Source organism: Balaenoptera physalus, assembly GCF_965194825.1.
Source record: "Balaenoptera physalus genome assembly, chromosome: 9".
NCBI lineage: Eukaryota > Metazoa > Chordata > Mammalia > Artiodactyla > Balaenopteridae > Balaenoptera > Balaenoptera physalus.
This window is the reverse complement of record NC_138888.1, coordinates 36,638,924-36,659,265: the sequence shown is the minus strand read 5'-3', so window position 1 is coordinate 36,659,265 and position 20,342 is coordinate 36,638,924. Positions and strand designations below refer to the sequence as shown.

At 39.3% G+C, this 20,342-nt stretch overlaps 1 protein-coding gene across 11 annotated transcripts in view; it reads left to right on the top strand.

Moving 5' to 3' along the window:
* NCOA7 (nuclear receptor coactivator 7) overlaps window positions 1-20,342 on the top strand; it is a 154,524-nt gene that overhangs the window by 56,883 nt on the left and 77,299 nt on the right. For all 11 annotated transcript variants that reach the window (XM_082474556.1, XM_082474557.1, XM_082474555.1 and 8 more), the window contains one exon: window positions 19,300-19,520. In XM_082474556.1, coding sequence (XP_082330682.1) covers window positions 19,300-19,520 — 221 coding nt within the window. The remainder of the gene's footprint in view (window positions 1-19,299; window positions 19,521-20,342) is intronic.

The following is a 20,342-nucleotide window of genomic DNA, read 5'->3' as shown; positions in this document are numbered from 1 at the left end:
AAAGCACGGAGCTGATCTCCCTGTGCTATGCGGCTACAAGCAGTGTTTCTCATAGGATGTTACCATTCTGCTGTAAAACACATGCTTTTAAAAGTTGCTACTTGGGGATGTCTTGGTCTATTAAGTTTCTCCCTCCCCCTTCCTTCCTTCTCTTTTCCTGTCTTTTTTGTCTTTCCTCATTTTATGTCCTTCTTATTTTTCTTCTTTCTCTCCTTCCTTTCTTTTTTCCCTTCCTCCTTTACCATCCATCCAGTCACCAGTATTTTCTAAGAGGCTGTTCCACACTGGACAGTGTGCTGTGACAGCCCTAAGCAGCTAGTGTCACCCTGAGGAGAGGATAGCAGATTCCATGCCTGCCTGCCCATGCCCAGGCGAGATTCTGCAGGCACTGAACTGTGTTCGTTTGAGAGCAATGAGCATGGTAGGAGCATACGCATATCTTGTGTGAAGAGAAATGGAAAAGACTGGAGGTATTTAGTCAGAAGAAGAAAAAAAACTTGGTGTGAGGGTTGGGTGTGCTCTCTGTCTCACATTTTGAAAGGCCTGCCACAAGGAGCAGAAATCTTAGTTCTCTGGTGCAAGCGGGAAGTCAAACCAATGGATAGAAACTTCAGAGGTGGAATATGGCATTCAGTCTCACGCAGAACTTTATAAATGCCATTGATTTACTTATAAGTCGTCATTGTTTAGTGTTCCTTTTCATGCAAGTGGGAAAAAAATCTCCAAGAGTAGACAGGGCACTAAGTGGGTTCATACACTACATCTCTCAGCTGTTTCCTCTCCATTCTCGGACCCCACAGGGAGCTGCCAGGGTGGCTCTGAACCCTCATTATGTGGTGACAAGCAGACTGCCTCAGCTCCAGCCTCACACCTTCCTGGGTGGGAAAGAGCTCATCTAGTTGTCCAGCTTAGAGTCTCCCTAAGTGAAAACTCCCATTTGGAAAAAACCAAAAATAAAAATAAAAAAACTCCGGTTTGGGAAAGGCACACACGGTGGCCAGTGGTCTGCTGTACTCGGCCGGAGGGCAGGTTCTGCTGCTCTGGCGGCGGATCGGTTCCCTGGACAGCCTTAGGGCAGCCCCAGTTCTGCTCAGAGCCGCTTACTCTCATCCACTGTTTTGACAGCATGGAGGAGGAGCCTTCTGGGAGCCGGACTTCTCTAGTAGCCATCTTCTGATGGCAAAGATTTGGGGATCAAGGGATTCCTTTGGGAGCTGAGCAGTTACAAGTCCATTTTGTTTGACAAATCAGGGTTTCTTTTCCTGGCAATACAATTCCATTAAAAAATTTAGCAGGCTTTCATTCTGTTTTCATTGGCCAAACACCATGGCTGGAAACCAGAACCGTAGACTTGGCAGAGCCATGGTCTTTGGATGAAGATAGAATTCGGCTTGAGAATTTTGGTCTCTCAGCTGTGGGCTGGTACTCATCCCATCTCCTTAGCCTTGAGAGTAGCACTACCCTCTGTGTCTGTGCTTCAGGGCAGTGAAAACCAGTGACCTGAGCTGGGGAGGCACTATTGATTTCCTTCTTAGGAGCCCTGGGCTGTATTTCTGCTGCATTTGTGCAATGGGGCCATCATCACGTGTGTCTGGCAGAGGGAATAACTGGAGGTAAGGGGCCTGAGGAAGATCAGCTTCTCACAAATCCTCATCTCAGAATAGTGAAGTCCCTCCCTGGCGGTCCAATGGTTAAGACTTTGCCTTCCATTGGAGGGGGTGCAGGTTCCATCCCTGGTCAGGGAGCTAAGATCCCACATGCCTCACGCCAAAAAAACCAAAACATAAAACAGAAACAATATTGTAACAAATTCAATAAAGACTTAAACAAAAGAATAGTGAAGTCCCCTACTTTCCTTGTACTGACTTTAGTTTGGGGCAGATAATTTGGCTTTCCCACCTCTGCAAGACTCTAGGTCACCACACTCTTAGCCGCAAACAAAGGTTTTCTCTTCGTGAAATCGTATTTTCATCTGGCTCTACTTTCAGCAGATCAATTACAGCCCAAACTTGTCTCTTTTTGGAAGACCTTACTGAAGGCTAAATAAGTAGACAGTTTACTCTAGAATCCTAAAAATTCTCTTAAGTCCCCTAATGATGCAGTCCTGATAGACACATGATCTAGTTTTAGGATACAGCAGACATCCATTTTATCGTCACATGACAAAGATGGCGAACTTCCCAGCTGCTATCCAGCCTCAGCTCAGCCAGTCCACATTTGGGGGTCATTCACGTGTAAATTTACATAATAGTCTGAACTCTCTTTTTGAGGGGTGGGTGGTGTCAAGTAACAGAAAACAGATCAAACCAGCTTAGGGGGAAAGGAGTTGGGGGATTTACTGGCACCCATAAGTTAAAAAGTCCTGGGATTTAGATTTGACTTAAAGAATACCTTGATTTGGGGCCCAAATAATGTCGTCATGACTCAGTTTCTCTGTATATAAGCTCTTCCATTCTTTTGTCTTCCTTCCCAGGATTTACTTGATAAACACTGACAACACAGGATCTCCCCTGTGCAACAGTAGGCAAAGTGAGTGTGTTACCTGTAGTCCACGTGAGTCCTGAGGTTCACTCTGATTGGACCAGCTTCGATCATGTGCTGGTTCTGGGCAACTGTGCAAGAGGGGCCTCAGTGCTTTGATTGGCCTGGGTTAAATACAGTTGACCCTTGACCAACACAGGAGTTATGGGCGCTAACCTTCCATATAGTCAAAAACCCACATATAATTTATAGTTGGCTCTCCATATCTGCAGTTCTGATGTGTCCATGGTTCTGCATCCACAGATTCAACCAACCTCAGATCATGTAGTACTGTAGTGTTACCTATTGAAAACAATCCCCATGTAAGTGGACCTGTGCAGTTCAAACTTAATATTGTTCAAGGACCAACTGTGTTTTTCGTCCCTGGAGCTGGGGTGGAACCCTACCCAGATATGGTATTAAAAGTGGGGGAAGGGTATATTTATTGAAAATTGGTGCTTGATGGCAAAACAAGGAGGAAAAGATTGTAGGGAGGTCAACAAAAGTCTACTACAATTATCTATAGTGCATCAGATACTGAACTAGGCACTGGAGTTGAGTTTTAAAAAGAAGAATGATATATGTTGAGTCTTGGTGAATTTCTAGGCACTGGAGTGTTTGGAAAGAGTCTGTAAATATAATAGTTAATCCCATCACTGGATAGATAATTCAGTGAGATGACTTTTAAGGAGCTTTCCTACCTGAAATTTTATGATTTGTGCTTCTTGGAAAACAAGATGGAAAAGATAAATTTTCTATTAGCTTAGGTAATTATTTTATCATTTTAAATTATTATTATTTTACCATTTTAGAATCTTTAATATTGTGACAGCTTTATGTAGAATTCTGAAAACTCAATTTAGTGCTTTAACATCACAAGTCCCCTAAAACAATATCTGAATATAGAGGAATTAATATATATTGATGAAGAACTCCTTATTTTTTGTGTGTATAATAGTTTTACTAAGGATATAATAGTTGACAAATGCTGAATTTTAGTTTTTGCTCATGTTGCTGTGAAATTGTTATGTGTAATACATGGGTTAAATATTGAGCCTTGCTTTTTACTGATTGGGGCTTCTTTGCGCTAATCCATATAAACAGCAATGAAACTTTCCTTTGTTTGACTTTCATTTGAACTGCAGCTAGTATACTCCCTGCAGAGCATCTCAGTGATAGTTAAAAACATATTTATTTTCCCTCATCTTATGAAATATTGTTATCATTATAATTTGGTTTTGTTCAGAAGCTTCTTCAATCTCAGCCAAAATAAAGTCCAGCTGAGTTTTCTTATGGCTTAACACAGGAACATGGAAATCCACAGGAAATTTGGATGACTATTATTCCAATATTACATAGGTGTAAAAGAGTTCCATAATGTGTACGAAAATTAAAAGGAATTTCTCAGATCAGAACAATTAAAACTACATAAACAAATGCAAATCTATATGAAATTACCTTGCCTTTTATCAACTACTATTAAAAAATCAAAAAGAAAATGTAATAAAATCAAAGTGAAAGTTTCTTGGTAAAGACTGCTCTTAGAGAAGGTGGTTTGATTACTCAGTTAATGGCATATAATGAATTTTGTTTCACCTCCGTGTGCCAAGTGACATATTAAGTATGAAGAAGAGTGAATGATGGAAAAGTCCAGTTCTCTTTATCTGGGGAAATGGGCAGGTGTTCGAGTGGTAGGGGAGTTGTTAGGTTTCAGGGTAGTTGTCCCCCTCAGAGCACCTTATATTCTTTAAATTAGTACATTGGTGTTGGGCAGAGTTTGATTTCTGTCATTGTAAGGGTATCAAGCAACTTCACTTGTCGTATTAGTCCCTTTTAGTCTATGTGACATGGTGGGATTCAAGGATTTTAACAATTTGTGGAATTTGACATAGATAACTTATAATTAGCCTGCTTTATCATTGCAGCACTGAAGTTTGTTTATTTCTTATCTGTTCATTCATTCATTCATGCCCCATCTTATTCCATAGAGATTTGAGGCACCTTATAAAAACTACATTTGTGTAACCCATATATATAAGCAGACCTGTTGTGGTCCAGTCCCAGCATTAAGTCATAGTCAAAGAAATAAGGGGCTTCCCTGGTGGCGCAGTGGTTGAGAATCTGCCTGCCAATGCAGGGGACACGGGTTCGAGCCCTGGTCTGGGAAGATCCCACATGCCGCGGAGCGACTAGGCCCGTGAGCCACAGCTACTGAGCCTGCGCATCTGGAGCCTGTGCTCCACAACAAGAGAGGCTGTGATAGTGAGAGGCCCGCGCACCACGATGAAGAGTGGCCCCCGCTTGCCGCAACTGGAGAAAGCCCTCGCACAGAAACAAAGACCCAACACAGCCATAAATAAATTAATTAATTAAAAAAAAAAAAAAAGAAATAAGTATGACAGTGAAAATAATTGAAAATAATTCAAATACTTAGTTCACCTCTCAGAAAACATCCAAAAGGGGAGTAAATGCATTATATATAATAGAACTTTTAAAAAATCCTCTTTGCCCATCTCTCTGAACTTTTACATGGCTGTCAGCTATCTCCCCAAACTTTCTCTGTCTTGAAATTTACACAAAGGGTCTCCTCAAATCCAGTCAGTCCTTACCTTTCTCCTTCTTTCCACCTTCTTTTTTAGGTATTTTTCTTCTTTATTTTTTTAAAATTAATTAATTAATCTATTTGTTTTTATTTATTTATTTTTGGCTGCATTGGGTCTTCGTTGCTGCATGCGGGCTTTCTCTAGCTGCAGCGAGTGGGGGCCACTCTTCATTGCAGTGTGCAAGCCTCTCCTCGTGGTGACTTCTCTTGTTGCAGAGCACGGGCTCTAGGCGCACAGGCTTCAGTAGTTGTGGCACACAGGCTCAGCAGTTGTGGTTCGCGGGCTCTAGAGCGCAGGCTCAGTAGTTGTGGTGCGTGGGTCTAGTTGCTCTGCGGCATGTGGGGTCCTCCCAGACCAGGGCTCGAACCCGTGTCCCCTGCATTGGCAGGCAGATTCCTAACCACTGCGCCACCAGGGAAGTTCCGGTATCTTTTCTTCTATTTCCTCTCTCACTGTATATTCTTCTCCACTTCTCTCCTCCTGCTAATTTATTTCTCACATTTGTGTCAATAAGCCCAGAACCAGGGAAAGGGGAAAAAGCTGAGAATCAAACCCAGAGTTTCCCTTAGGAGGTAGCACAAGGAATGAGGTTGCAATTATCCACATATTCATATATTTTCTCTGTGTTACCCTTATAAAAAAAATTGTAAAATACTAATTAAAAACTGAAAGTCAAGGCTAGGGAACATATAAATTGAGATGAAAAATAGAACACTAAATGGCATGTTATTAGTTGTGTAGTTGACTCAGAACTACAGTTGACCGTAGAACAACATGGGTTTTAACTGCTCAGTCCACTTATATGCAGATTTTTTTTTTTCAATAAATACACTCAGCTCTCTGAATCTGCAGATTCTGCATCCCTGGATTCACCCAACTGTGGATCAAAAGCTTAATATAGAATCCAGGGTTGGTTGAAGCCTTGGATGCAGAACTAGCCGATATGGAGGGCCGACTATGGGACTTGAACATTCATGAATTTTGGTATCTGGCTGCAGGTCCTAAACCAATCCCCCATGTATACTGAGGGATGACTACTTCATGGTTAGTGATATAAAGGGACTCCTTTCCATAGTTCTCCCTAATCATGAGCGGAGCACGCCAGTTCCCCAGGTGACAAAGCCCTTCCTAGCCTTTAATTCTGAAATTACATAGGCTGCACGTCCTAGATAAAAGGAACACTAAAAATTTAGTGGTAGTGTCTTTAACATCCATAAGAGCATTTTATTGCAGCGACTATGAGTGAAAAGAGAGGATATGAAGCCAAAACGTGACTTAAAGACGTTCTGCAGTAGGCCAACACAGTGGAGTCCAAGACTGCAGCTTCCTGATGATCTGAATTGACCTAAGAATAAAACTATATGTTGTCTGTAGCACAAAATGCAAACAGTGACCTTAGGAACCATAGCAGTGATGTAAATGAGTGCATGCTACATGGTGGCTGTCAGCCTTGAGCGTGGAGGTGCTGCACGGATGGAAGAGACTGGTGACCGCGTGGCACGTGCCCTCTCAGAGGAGGGGGGCTGCTCTCGCTCTGCTCCATCCTGTTTTGCCATGTGGGGCTCTAGTACAGTGCTGTTGTGGCTTCTGATTCTTCAAGGTCAGCCTGAAATCTGGATTTTAATGTAAGATGTCCCCATTTTAAATGCTCACCATCAGGTCATTTGGATTTTTAGAAAGTGCTTGTGGGCCAAGCAGAACTTGCCAGCAGGTGTTCAATCATTCAACTCTCATCAGAGGAAGGGGGAGCCTGCATGTTTTTCACACAGTTCTTTATCAGTCTCACCTCCATCTTCTCTGCTGTGCTGAAGGTTGGTTCTTTGGCAAAGTCTAGCATCTGGTATTCTTGGATTCTCCGATACCAGCTGGGTATCCAACCATTCAATTCAATTCTCACACTGACAGCTCTGAGTAAGTGTCAGACTACACAGGTTTAAGGGCTCAGTTTCTCAAGACTGCCCTCACCCCAGATGCTCCTTGTAAGTTCCACATCCCGAGTCAACCCATACATACAGCCAACTTGGCTATGAATTTGGTTCCCATGATCCCCTACTCATTCACTGGAATGACTCACAGGACTCAGGAGAACACTTTACTTACATTTACCAGTTTATTATAAAGGATATAACTCAGGAACAGCCCAGTGGAAGAGAAGCGTAGGGCAAAGTATGTGGGTGGGGAGAACAGAGCTTCCGTGTGCTCTCTGGGTGTGCCACCCTCCTAGAACATTGATGTGTTCATCAACCCTGGGAGTTCTCTGAACTCTGTCATTTAAGGGCTTTCACGGAGGTTTCACGGGGTAGGCATGATTGATTGAATCATTGGCCATTGGTGATTGAACTCAATCTCTAGCCCCTCCACTCTCTCCCCTCTCTCAAGGTCTGGGGCTGGGGCTGAAAGTTCCAAGCTTCTAATCAAGCCTTGGTGTTTCTGGTGACCAAGCCCTATCTTGAAGCTGTCTGGGCCCCCTCACTCCCTACCCCTCCTCCCCACGCATACCAGAGTCATCTCATTAGCATACAGACACATTCTCATCACTCAGGAGATACCAGATGTTCTGGGAACTCTGTGCCAGAAACCAAAGGAAGAAAAAGATCAAATATTATTTTTTATTAAACCACAGGTGTTTATTTTGGTTGGTTACAAGCAAACTAGTGTACTTGAGAGACGACCACTGTTGAGGTTTTTTGAAGACCCTGACCAAGACTGCCGTGTGGTTGGAAGATGGGCCCTCAAATACATGAAAGCAGGGCCAGGATTTTTCTTCAAAAATCTATGTTTGGTTCACCCTTACACACAAGTGAATTACCCCAGAGTTCTACACTAATTTCAGTAGGGAAAAATTTCAAAGTAGGTATTACTAGTCTCCCATTCCCTGAATTTTATTTTTGAGCAGTGTCACTTCCCAAGGACATGACCAGTATATATTAATTGGAAGAAATACATCTACATACTGGATGTAAACCAACTAAATTATGGGCATCTGCCAAAATAATTCAAAAAATTTCATGCCTGATATAAGGTTATTCTTTCTGAAAGTACCTATAATGATAGGAGGAGTTATGATCCCGTGTCTAGTTTATGACACTGAAATAACGTTATCATAAAAGGATATGTGTGTGTCTAAACTTGTTTAAAAGCAGTTAAAAATTATTAGAATATATTTTAAAAGTCGGAAGGGTGAGAGAAGTTGAGTTAGAGCATGTTATAATTTTATGCCACTCCTAACTGTTTTCTGTAAGCAGGCCATTTCTGCTGATCATAAATGTTGTGTTTCACGCACTAGACCTTCAGGAAAATGTTAATTTATATACTAAACTGATTTTTTTTCAGGATTGTCTTTTTTCAGCCTTATTTTTCTCCATGTTTCTGTAGTTTAAGCAGTTAACAGGGACTTAGGTTAAAATCTGAGAACAAGATCCCTGGCATCTTCGTATTTCTGCTTGAAAATTTTCAGAGTAGTATTCTTTAATTAGTTGCTTGTTTTGCTTAAATGACTTCAATAAATCAAAATTTTCTGTTTCTTCAGAATTGTGTCACTGAAATATGTCGCTGTTATGCTGAGATATATATGTCATTGAAATATATATCCCAATGCTCTTTTCTGTAAATGTCACTGGGGAGTCTGAGCATATGATTCATTCTGAGTAAAAGATATTTTAAAAAATAGTTAACTGACTTAAAAAAAAAAGATTTCTGGGCATGCTAAGGGGCTCTAGTAAAAGAAAAAAAAAATATTTGGAGGACTTCTTGGCTTTGGTCATAAAGAGTGAATACCTGTTTTCAGTGAAGATCAAAGAAATCAGATGTGAAAATGAGATGAACTCCTTAGAAATCCTGCCTGTTAAAAATTTTCCTTCCACTATCTCCACCTCCAAGAGTCTGTTTTGCAGTCACCCAACATAAAATGAGAGCTCATGCTTGTGGTGTTTTCATTGCACCTTTAGATTTCAAGATGGTCCTGAGTAAACTTTTTATTTTTTCTTGAGAAATATTTGCTTACTGCCGGTCACTGAGGAGTGAACTTTTTCAAGTAACGTAGACAACACATTGCATAGATGCAGAAATGATTTAGACATGGGAAACTAAGACACTACAGTGATATGCTGCTCAGTTTACAATTATTTATGACGCAAAAGCTAATTTAGCCAGTGTGGTAGACTGAATAATGACCCCCAAAGATATCCAGCTTCTAATCCTTAGACCTGGGAGTGTTTCCTTCTCTGGCTAAAAGACCTTGAAGATAAGATTAGGTTAAGGCTCTTGAGATGGGGAGATTATCCTGGATTATCTGGGTTGGCTTCTGAATGCAATCTCAGTGTTCATGTAAGAAGGAGGCAGAGGGAGATTTGACTGCAGAGAAGAATGTGTGACAGTGAAACGAGAAACTGTGCTGCTGGCTTTGAAGATGGGAGAAGGGGCCACAAGGAATACAGCTCTAGCAGCTGGAAAAGGCAAGGAAAGAGTGTCTGCAGGTAGTGTGGCCCCGTGACTGATTTCGGACTTCTGACCTTCAGAACTGTAAGAGAATATGTGTGTGTTGTTTTAAACTACCAAGTTTGTGGTAATTTGTGACAGCAGCCATAGGAAGCTAATACAGCTGGTTAATTTGATGATATTAAGTTAAATAAACTACATACATAATACCATTATAAAGCAAAAGGGAATTTAAAAACTGCCAAATACTTAGTCATTTCTTAACGCTTCTGTTTGCAGATTTTGGTTAATTTCTGTATTGCGGTGTTTATCAGCTTATTCTTGACTGATAAGCAGTAAAATTCCTAATATTTAAATATTATATTATATTTACAGGACTTTGCCGATTACTCTTAGGAGAATGCAATTCTCTTATCTCCCAGAGCAAGTTCCCTTTTCTGGTTCCCTTCCTCAGTTTATGGCTGAGGTATATATTGCTATTGTCCGTACTATTGATTCCCATGTGACTTTTTCAGGTTGTGACTCAGCATCCTGATTTTTGGAAAAGGGAACCGGACTCCCACACGGGCACGCTATATATGCAACAAAAGCCTGTCTTGTTTCATAAATACAAGGCAAACATTCTACACAGTAGGCATCCATTTTGTGGCAGTACCATTGTCATCCTGGTACTGGGAGGAGCATGTAAGGTTCTCTGAAATGTCCCTTATGAAGCCACCCCCCAAGCCTTCTCTGAAAGTGTGACAATTTGTTTACGTCCACTCCTGGCACCTGCACTTTGATTACCAGAGTCCCCTCAGATCTGCTGATTCCACCACTGTTAAAATAGTACAAAGAAATCCTAGTAAAGGGAAAATTTTGTGGCGTGTCCCTGATTGGCATTGTATTTAGCAGTCTTTATTGGAACGCAGTTGTTTCTTGAAGCCAAGGGAAATTCTGTTACCTGTGTTCATCTGGATGGTTGTATTGCTGGTTAGTGAATTCAAAGCCAAAGGATTTCATTTTCTAACTGTGTTGGTTCTATGGAACCAAAGTTTTTCCATTTGAACTGATGAATTCTCCTGGGGGAGAGGGGGATTTCAGGATCAAAATTAGACTAAATGAAAAAAATGAATGCACATTTCAAAGGGTGGCACTAGAATCAGGTACATCTACAGATTTTTCCAGGGATTACGCCTGAACTTTTTGGTTTTATTTGATCATAATTCCAAGAGAGACTTTTCATTAGGTGAGTGTTTTGTTTTGTTTTGTTTTTCAATGATTCCCCCCCGCCCCCGGCTTTAAGTTTGATTTTATTTGGCATTTATCCCAGTTAGGAATTTGCGGTGGAAATGGAAAACTGACCTTCCATTTGTGAAATCACAAAATGAAATGGAATACCAGAAGTGATGTTCTCCCAGAAATAATAAATAGCTTTGTGCTGGTGTCTAAATTCATAGCACAGTTAACTAAAGTTAATATTTATGTACAGTGAGAAGAAGAATGTCTAGAATCTCTCAGACACCTTCTTTGTTGTGTTATACTCTTTTTATATGTTACCTCATTTTCTTGGATCTTGAGAAATCCCCAAGTAGTGACAACAGCAGTGGCACAACCAAGTAGGAACATCTGGTTATTGAGCTTTTACTGAGAGCCAGGAACAGGTTGTGTTTAATAGTACAGGTAAGCTTTCTGTGTACTACTTAGTTTAATCATCAAAAAACCCCATCTGAGGCTGTTGTTTCCCTTTCACAGACAAGGAACCTGAGTTGAGATTTAGTAACTTGCCTGAAGATGCATACCTAATAAAGAATAATGAGGGTTCAAACGCAGATGTTTCTGCCTCACAGGCCGTACTTATTCTGTGGCAACACCCATTTCCCTGAGTCTGGAAATGGCAAGAGCCTGGTTTAGGCAACCGGGAAAAAACAGCCAAGGCTCTGAAGGTCAGAACAGTACAATGACAAGGTTGCAGTGGAACAGCCAAGATCAAGAACTAAGAGAAGGTCCCCTGAGGGCCACAGACCAGCTCTGCCTTGATGAAGAAGGGGATTGGGGTTGCAGTGCAGCAATTTACTGTGCTAGCTGGATTCAGAAAAAATAATATACCTCTGAACGAGATTTAGCAAAATGTTGTCATAGCTATAGATGTTTAGTTTTTTAAAATGTATTTGCCTTATAATTACAAAATTAATATATATGCTTGCTGTATAAAAAAATTCAACGCCAAATTATGTAAGTGTAAAGTAAAAGTTACCCCTCTTCTCTCTTTCCCCATTGACCAACCATTTTTCCATACCTATATATCTAAACCTATGTACATATATAGCTAAATGGAATAGTTGTTGGTCTTGGAGGGTTTTCTTTTATTTTTTGTTTTATTTCACAAAAATAGGGTCATACTATAATACTGTTCTGTAACTTTTTAAATGAAATAATATTACATCTACATCTTTTATGTTAATACTCCTATTTCCATACAGAAGCAATTTTGAGGAGAAATTTGTATCAAAGAAGACTGTATTGGGGGGTGGGTGAAATGGGTGAAGGTGGTCAAAAGACACAAATATCTAGTTATAAAAATAAGTTCTGGGGATATAATGTACAGCATGGTGACTGTAGTTAAAAATACTGTATTGTATATTTGCAAGTTACTAAGAGAGTAGATCTTAAAAGTTCTCATCACAAGAAAAAAAAATTTGTAGCTATGTGTGGTGATGGATGTTAACTAGACTTATTATGGTGGTCATTTCATACTATATACATATATTGAGTCATTATGTTGTACACCTGAAGCTAATATAATATGTCAGTTATATTCCAATAAAAAAATATGCAGGACTATTACATGCAGTTTGGGAGGTCACAACTTGGACCTGACCTGCTTGAATACTTCCAGTGACGGGGAGTTCCCTTCTTGGTGAAACAGCCAGTTCCACTATTGGATTGCTCTGTTAGAAAGTTATATTGAACTAATGTTTATTTTTTTGTGACTTCCTCTTGCTCATTAATATGTTCTCTGGAGTTCCACAGACCAAATCTCATCCCCTCTTTACCTGTAACTGGATGAAATGAGACACCAAGGGGTATGCTTAAGAAAATTAAAAAATGAAAAAACTTAAAAAAAAAAAAGGCAAAAGAAAAAGAAGATTATATTGCCTCCATGGCTGCTCAGTTTTGACATTTTCTACTTTTCTTCATGGAGATATTAGCTCCAAATTGTAGAGCAGAGCTTCTTTGCCTTTTTTTTTTTTTTTTTAAACATCCTTTGTATATGAAGGGTGTTCTTTCTTAACCTCTGGATTTTCCCAGGGCTGGAAGCTCTGCAGTGGAATATGTAATCAGATGTGAGGGAGCACAGGAAAGTGCAGACTCTTAGGAAGGTTTAGTTTGGATTTAAAAGATTTTTTTTTTTTAACCTCAAAAAGAGCTTTAGCACATTTCCTAAGCTCAGCCAACTGTTAGAGGCAGACAGGACCTTGAAAATCATGTCAACCTCTTGCTTTTGTTTACCTTAGAAGTCCTGGAGAGTTTATCTTATTTCCAAAGAAGGTCACAACTGACTGTCAGACAGCCAAGCCCAGAACCTCTTTCCTTCCTGTGAGCATGTTCTCCATTGAAGCCCACCAGGTTGCCAAACCATTCTCCCTCAAATAGTTCAGAGAATTTCCGAAGTCCAGTGGATTTTATTTTAAAGTCAAGGTATATATATGCCATAACATACCTTTAGGAGAGATCCTGGAGGCCCTGTGGCCATTGTGAATTCCTGCTCCACAACTTAACCAAGCCCTGTGACCTTGCAAAGTGGCCCTCATTTTTCTCAGGCTTCCTTTTCGTATCTGTAACATGGAGATAAGATTGCCTACCTCCTTGGCCTTTTGTGAGGATAGGATAATATTTATAAAGTACATAACACAGTGGCTGGTTCATTAGTCAACTCAATAGTAGTTGCTGTTTGAAGAAAGCTCTTTCAAACTTTTCGTAATAATCTTTTTTAAAAAGTAGAACTCAATTTTAAAAATGTGACAATATATGTGTTAAATTATTGTAGGAAGGAGACTTCAAAGACTAAATACTTAAAAAAATTTTGGCGGGGACTAGATGTTGTACATGTTTTAAAATCCAAAATATATAAAAGAGAAGTGGAAAGTAATTTTTCTTACTCTCTCTTTCCCCACAGCTACTACCTTTCTTTAGCTGGAAACTCACTTTACAAATTTTTTGTTATACCCTTGTAGACGTATTCTATGCACACACTCGATAAGCTTTAAATATGAAACGATTTCTGTCTTCAGTCTTTTCCTCTAGTCTCTTGCTAATAGGGCTGTCTGTTGAGTCAGCTCTAGGTCAGCACTGTCCAGTACTTTCTGTGATGACAGAAGTGTTCTATACATGTGTTGTTCACTACAGTACCCACTAGCACATGCGTCTGTTGAGTTCCTAAAATATGACTCTTGTAACTGAAGAACTGAATTTAAAGTTTTATTTAATTTTTATTACATTTAATAACCACAGGTGGCTAGTTAGTGGCTACCATATTAGACTGTGCTGTGCTAGATATTTATGTCTATGGCACTTTTTATAGAAACACATGGACCTCAAATTATGGAATTAAGGAAAGAGTCATAGAGAGCCACTAAGTTAATATTAATGAAATAAGTCTATAGTTTAATATATTTTTAATTATATGTGGCTAATATATTTTTAAGTATCTAGATAAGGAGATGAGAGTTTATTTTTGAGAACATGTTGCTAATCAAAGAAAGCTGTGAAATGGCATGTTTGTAGGAGAGCAGATCTCAAACAAATCAGAATGTAACCTCATTTATCTATTTATTTTTTCAAGAAGTATTTATTGAATAGCTAATGTGTACCATGCATAGGCCCTGGGAGTATGGCATTAACAAAACCTAAACAAGTCCCTGCCCTCATGAAGCTTTCACTCTAGTGCTAATGAAAGCCTCCTCTCTCCATTTGGTGCCTTTTTGTGTTACATTCCACTGGCGGTCAGCAAGCAACAGGGGAGACCTCCACAGAGACAAAGAAAGGAACTTGCTCCAGGCCCTTGGCTTTGATGACCGCCAGTGCTCTAAACTTATTTCCTTTAGTAAAGGAAAAAGCTTCAGAGGAAAACAGTTTTCATTGAGCTACTAAAAAATGCTTTCTTTAGCAGTATCACCTTATTTATTTCTGTAGTCTGCTATCTCTGGGTTAGGATAAAAGTAGGGGGAAAAAGTGAGGTGTGCATATGTCTTACAAGTGCACACAATTTTAATGTAAAAAGAGCCAAGAGATTCCAAAATAAGCCCTTTAGTATTCCTTTTTTAAAAATTGAAGTATCGTTAATTTACAATGTTGTTTTAGTTTCAAGTGTACAACAAAGTGATTCAGTTATACGTACATACATACATATATATATTCTTTTCCAGATTTTTTTCCATTATAGGTTATTACAAGATATTGAGTATAGTTCCCTGTACAATACAGTAGGTCCTTGTTTATTTTATATAGTCCTTTAATATCCTTTATGGAAAGGTGCGTATAAGAAGCTCAGAATCGCGATGGTGAGCCACACTGCCTCATTCTTCTGCCCTTGGGGAAGGTCTGCCTAGTGTAATTGCCCCTACCTTTACATTTTCTCCCCCAAACAGTGATTGCCTCTTAGTGTTAGCATTTCATTTGATTTAAGTGTTATTTTTATTTTTCTGCATTTTCAAAATTTCCTAGTATGAACACATATTATTTTCATAATAAAACAAAGAACAATAAATTATATTGTAAAAAAATAGTTCAGTCAGAGAAATGATGAAAGCCTGAAATCGTTCCATGGGAGCAGAGACCAAGAAAAAGAGGTGTATTTGAGAGGGAGAGATTTAGGAAATAGAATTGACAGGGCTTGGTTACAGTAGTGAGAGGAGATTGTGTAATAAACACTTGTTTTATGAAATTGTGATCTACTTTTAAAAAAGACAAATGAGCATCACAAAAGGTTTTTTGTTTTTTAGTTTTTTGGTTTTTTGGGGTTTTTTTTGGATTCACAGCAATCAAATTTTAAATATGTCTCACCATTTTCAATCACTCATCTGTTTAAGATGACTTGACAGGTAATTTTTTTTAAATTAATTAATTAATTAATTAATTTTGGTTGCATTGGGTCTTTGTTGCTCTGTGCGGACTTTCTCTAGTTGCGGCGAGCGGGGGCTACTCTTCGTTGTGGTGCGCGGGCTTCTCATTGCGGTGGCTTCTCTTGTTGTGGAGCATGGGCTGTAGGTGTGCGGGCTTCAGGAGTTGTGGCACGCGGGCTCAGTAGTTGTGGCTCGCAGACTCTAGAGTGCAGGCTCAGTAGTTGTGGTGCACGGGCTTAGTTGCTCTGCAGCATGTGGGATCTTCCCAGACCAGGGCTCGAACCCGTGTGCCCTGCATTGGCAGGCGGGTTCTTAACCACTGTGCCACCAGGGAAGCCCCAGGTAATTTATTTATTTATTTATTTATTTATTTATTTATTTTTGGCTGTGTTGAGTCTTCGTTTCTGTGCGAGGGCTTTCTCTAGTTGTGACAAGAGGGGGCCACTCTTCATCGCGGTGCGCGGGCCTCTCACTCTCGCGGCCTCTCTTGTTGCGGAGCACAGGCTCCAGACGCACAGGCTCAGTAGTTGTGGCTCACGGGCCCAGTTGCTCCGCGGCATGTGGGATCTTCCCAGACCAGGGCTCGAACCCGTGTCCCCTGCATTGGCAGGCAGATTCTCAACCACTGCGCCACCAGGGAAGCCACCCAGGTAATTTTTTTAGTCCACCATATAAATGTGTACATTTGGGGCCATTAAAAAAGCTTTGGTGAGGGCTTCCCTGGTGGCGCAGTGGTTAACAATCTGCCTGCCAATGCAGAGGACACGGGTTCGAGCCCTGGTCTGGGAAGATCCCACATGCCGCGGAGCAACTGGGCCCGTGAGCCACAACTACTGAGCCTGCGCGTCTGGAGCCTATGCTCCGCAACAAGAGAGGCCGTGACAGTGAGAGGCCCGCGCACCGCGATGAAGAGTGACACCCACTCGCCGCAACCAGAGAAAGCCCTCGCACAGAAACGAAGACCCAACACAACCAAAAAAAAAAAAAAAGCATTGGTGAAATAAAGGGAGTTTATTTTCTTATGTAACTTTTTGTTTCCAGTTATCTCAATTTAGTAATAACAAAACCCTTTTGTGAGAATGTCTTAGAATGATATTGGTTCGAAGAACAAAAGGGAAGGCTTAAAAGATAAAAGCCCTAAAAAGGAATGTTTGAAGAGCATTAACTATACCACATTTATCAGACTGGCAGTTATCCCCCCTTAGAAAAGTGTTAACAATGTATTTCCATGCTTTGGGGAAGGATTTTACAGTGGGCTTCCAGAACTCACATATGATTTCCAGTTAGAAGATCAGAATGTTCCACTCGTATTGATAACCTCCAGAGAAACAAATTCTCATGAGTTCTCTAGTCAAAGCAAAAGATGTAGCTGATTGTAAAATTACTGAAGTGTTAAATTGTACTGTCTTCTGTTAAACAAGTTTGGTATTGCTATTATCTAGCATTATTTTTTCTTTCTGACATAACAACTATGTTTGGCTGTATGGGTTGACAATAATGGTCTGTGTGGAAAGGGGGGAAAATGAATGAAACAATGTATCCCATTTTGTTATTTCCACGTGTGAAAATCAGTCTCTAATGAGATGTCTCCAACAGTGCTGCTGTTCATCAAAACATGTGCCCTAGATCTGAGTTTAATTATAGTGGGAACAGTGAAATGAGGACATTTAAATTAACTTACAGTAGAAAAATTCAGGAGATTAAGAAGCAGCAACATATCTCAGTCTGCACAGAACTAATTTTTGAAGTCTCTTTTTCTCTCCTCCCTGGAAGGAATCATTTTTGGAAGTGGGCAGTAACGTTCATCTCAAGCATGTTTTTGTTAAACCAGTATATCAGAACAAGATCAGCATGTCGTTCTGGATACAGCGATCAGCTCTTTGCATAGACCTCCCTAAGCAAAGAGCTGATCTCTGTGTGATATCCAGGTTACTGCATATTAATTTCAGCCTCATACAGAAATCTTGATCGAGAGAGAAATTGTTTTATTAGGAGCATTATCTGACTCACCTTTGCAAAGAGCCACCTACTCTTTCACCAGAAAAAAACAGTTTAAAATCTGAGGATAGAAAATAAAAACATGCTTACTGGATATAATTCCTTTTTATGAGTTTCCAATTTTGCTTGGTTTGTGTTCTTATTTGTTTTTTTAACAAGTAAACCTAAAGAGGGAGCTAAGCTAAGAGATGGGGAATATATTCATTTATGATTTTTTTCCAGCTCTCCTTTCTCCTTGGCCATATACTCATTTATTAGCTAATGAAAATATAAGAACTTGGCTGCTCAGTGAATAACAGCTTAGTTGAAATGTTTTGTTAGCACATGGTATGGTACCTTTATCTCAAAAGCTGAGTTTTTGAACTATACCATGAACTTTTTGAACTAAGCATGAACTATACCATGCTTAGTTCTCATGTCATCCTGTGATTGCATTTGGGTATATTCTACTGTTTCTGTTTGTTTGTATTTTACTGTTGACACATATTTTTTCAATTGATCCTAATAAAAGACCCCGTTAGACAGCTAAGCCTTCGTGAGGGACCTCTTTAGACTGTTAAATTAATTTTTCCAACATTACAGAGCAAATCAGCATAAAATCAAACCTTAGTCCCTGTTTGATCCTACAGTTATCTCCTTTTTCTCCCAAAACATTTCATCCATTGCCCAACATCAAATTGTATAGATGCTCAAGAGAGCAAAGGAAATAGACGTGTGTGAGAACGCCAACTGTGCCAAGATAGAAGGGGGGAAAATGATCCTAATTTTAAAAATGTTTATATATGACCAGACTGCCACATATAGTAGAGGCCAAGGCCCTTATTCTTTACATTCTGGGGCGGTAAAAACATTCTTAAGAAGGACTAGTGAGTACAGAGTGACACGTCGGTTAACCAGATTGATACATCAACTGGAAAATATTTTGAGTTACTGGATTTCAGTGAATTATGATAAATTTCTTCTGTTATACGTCTTTGACTTAGAAATGAAGAATTGAAAACATCAAATATGTTAACTAATATATCAGTCAGCTAATATATTAGTAATCATAACAACTATATGTTATCATTGTGGCATTTTCTATCTCAGGAAATGCAGCTCTTTCTTCACGACTACTATCATATGTGTAAAGGAAAGGAATTACTCAGACCTGAACCAGTTCATACCCTGCCAAACCTTTCTACTCAGTGTGTGAGCCAATTATAAAGGATTTATTTTTATAAATGTGCTTGCCCATCAGTCCAAAGGTACCCTTGAAACCAGAAACACTTAAAAAAAAAATGTAACACCTAAACATGGCATTGTAGTAGGGTAGCTGCATATCTTGATAAAAAATACCCAACATTTTATAGCCTATAGAAGAATCTAGTATTTCCTCAGGTCTAAAGCATTTCCCAGTGATTTTTTTTGAGACATAAGTATGCAGGATATAAAACTGAGGAAAGGCCACAGATCTCCACATAAGAATTTTTAAGTGATTAAAAAAAAATAACAGGAAAGTGTAATTAACAGTAATATAAAGAGTTTTCAATATCAGTTAATTAGTTTCTCAAAGCCCAGTAGCATGAAATTAATATGATTTCTCTTAGCAAATTATTTCTCCAATGTTTTTCCTTTTTTTTTTTTCTCATCCCTAGATTGAAAAAGAAAAAGCAAGCCAAACAAAATGCAGAGACAGCCTCAGCTATGGCTACAAGGACTCATTCTGGAAAAGAAGATGCTAGTACAGTCATTTTAGAACAAGACATGTGCAACATTGCTGTGGAAGAGGAATATATTACTGATGAGAAAAAAAAGAGAAAAAGTAATCAGTTAAAGGAGATCAGGCGTACAGAACTAAAGAGATATTATAGTATTGGTGAGTATTGGTGGCAACTTTGCAGTATTTTCATTTAAAAAATCTGTAATAGTTTTTAAAAAATGATAATTTGTAACTGGTCATAATATATAATAATAGTAACAGTTTATTGAGCAGCTACTATGTGTGTGTGTACATATATATATATATATATATATAATATATAATCTTGTGTAAAGGGAACAACAATTATATAATAATTTATATTTATATAAATATATATAAATCTTGTGTAAAGATATATATAATATATATATATATAATCTTGTTTAAAGGGAATAACAATTAAATAATGTTGGTGTGTCTTCTTTAATTTTATGTTCCCAGCATCTAACACAGTGTCTAGCACATTGTGTCTGCTCATAAATACTTATTAAATGAATGGTCACTTTCCTTGTATGAGAAATATTTTTCTTAATATTTATAGACATGTCCATAAAAATGTTGATTGAAATGCCTGCACTGTTTCCTAGGCAATAGGAAATGGAGGAGAAATGGCCTAGCATCCACTGGTTAAAAAAAAAAAGACCACGATGATGATGACTTGAGAGTTGTAGCTGAGGGGAATCTTAAAATGAGTCCACAGTATCATGTAGTTTCTGAGGACGGTCATTGCATCTGCAGCTGCATTAGCACAGGTGGCTTGTCTAGCACGATGGGGGTGATGACCCTGCTTTACTTTACCATCCATCTCATACCTACTGCTCCTATCGCACGCAGGCCTGGAGTATGTTCAAAAGAGAATGCAAAGGGACTTCCCTGGTGGCGCAGTGGTTAAGAATCCGCCTGCCAGTGCAGGGGACATGGGTTCGAACCCTGGTC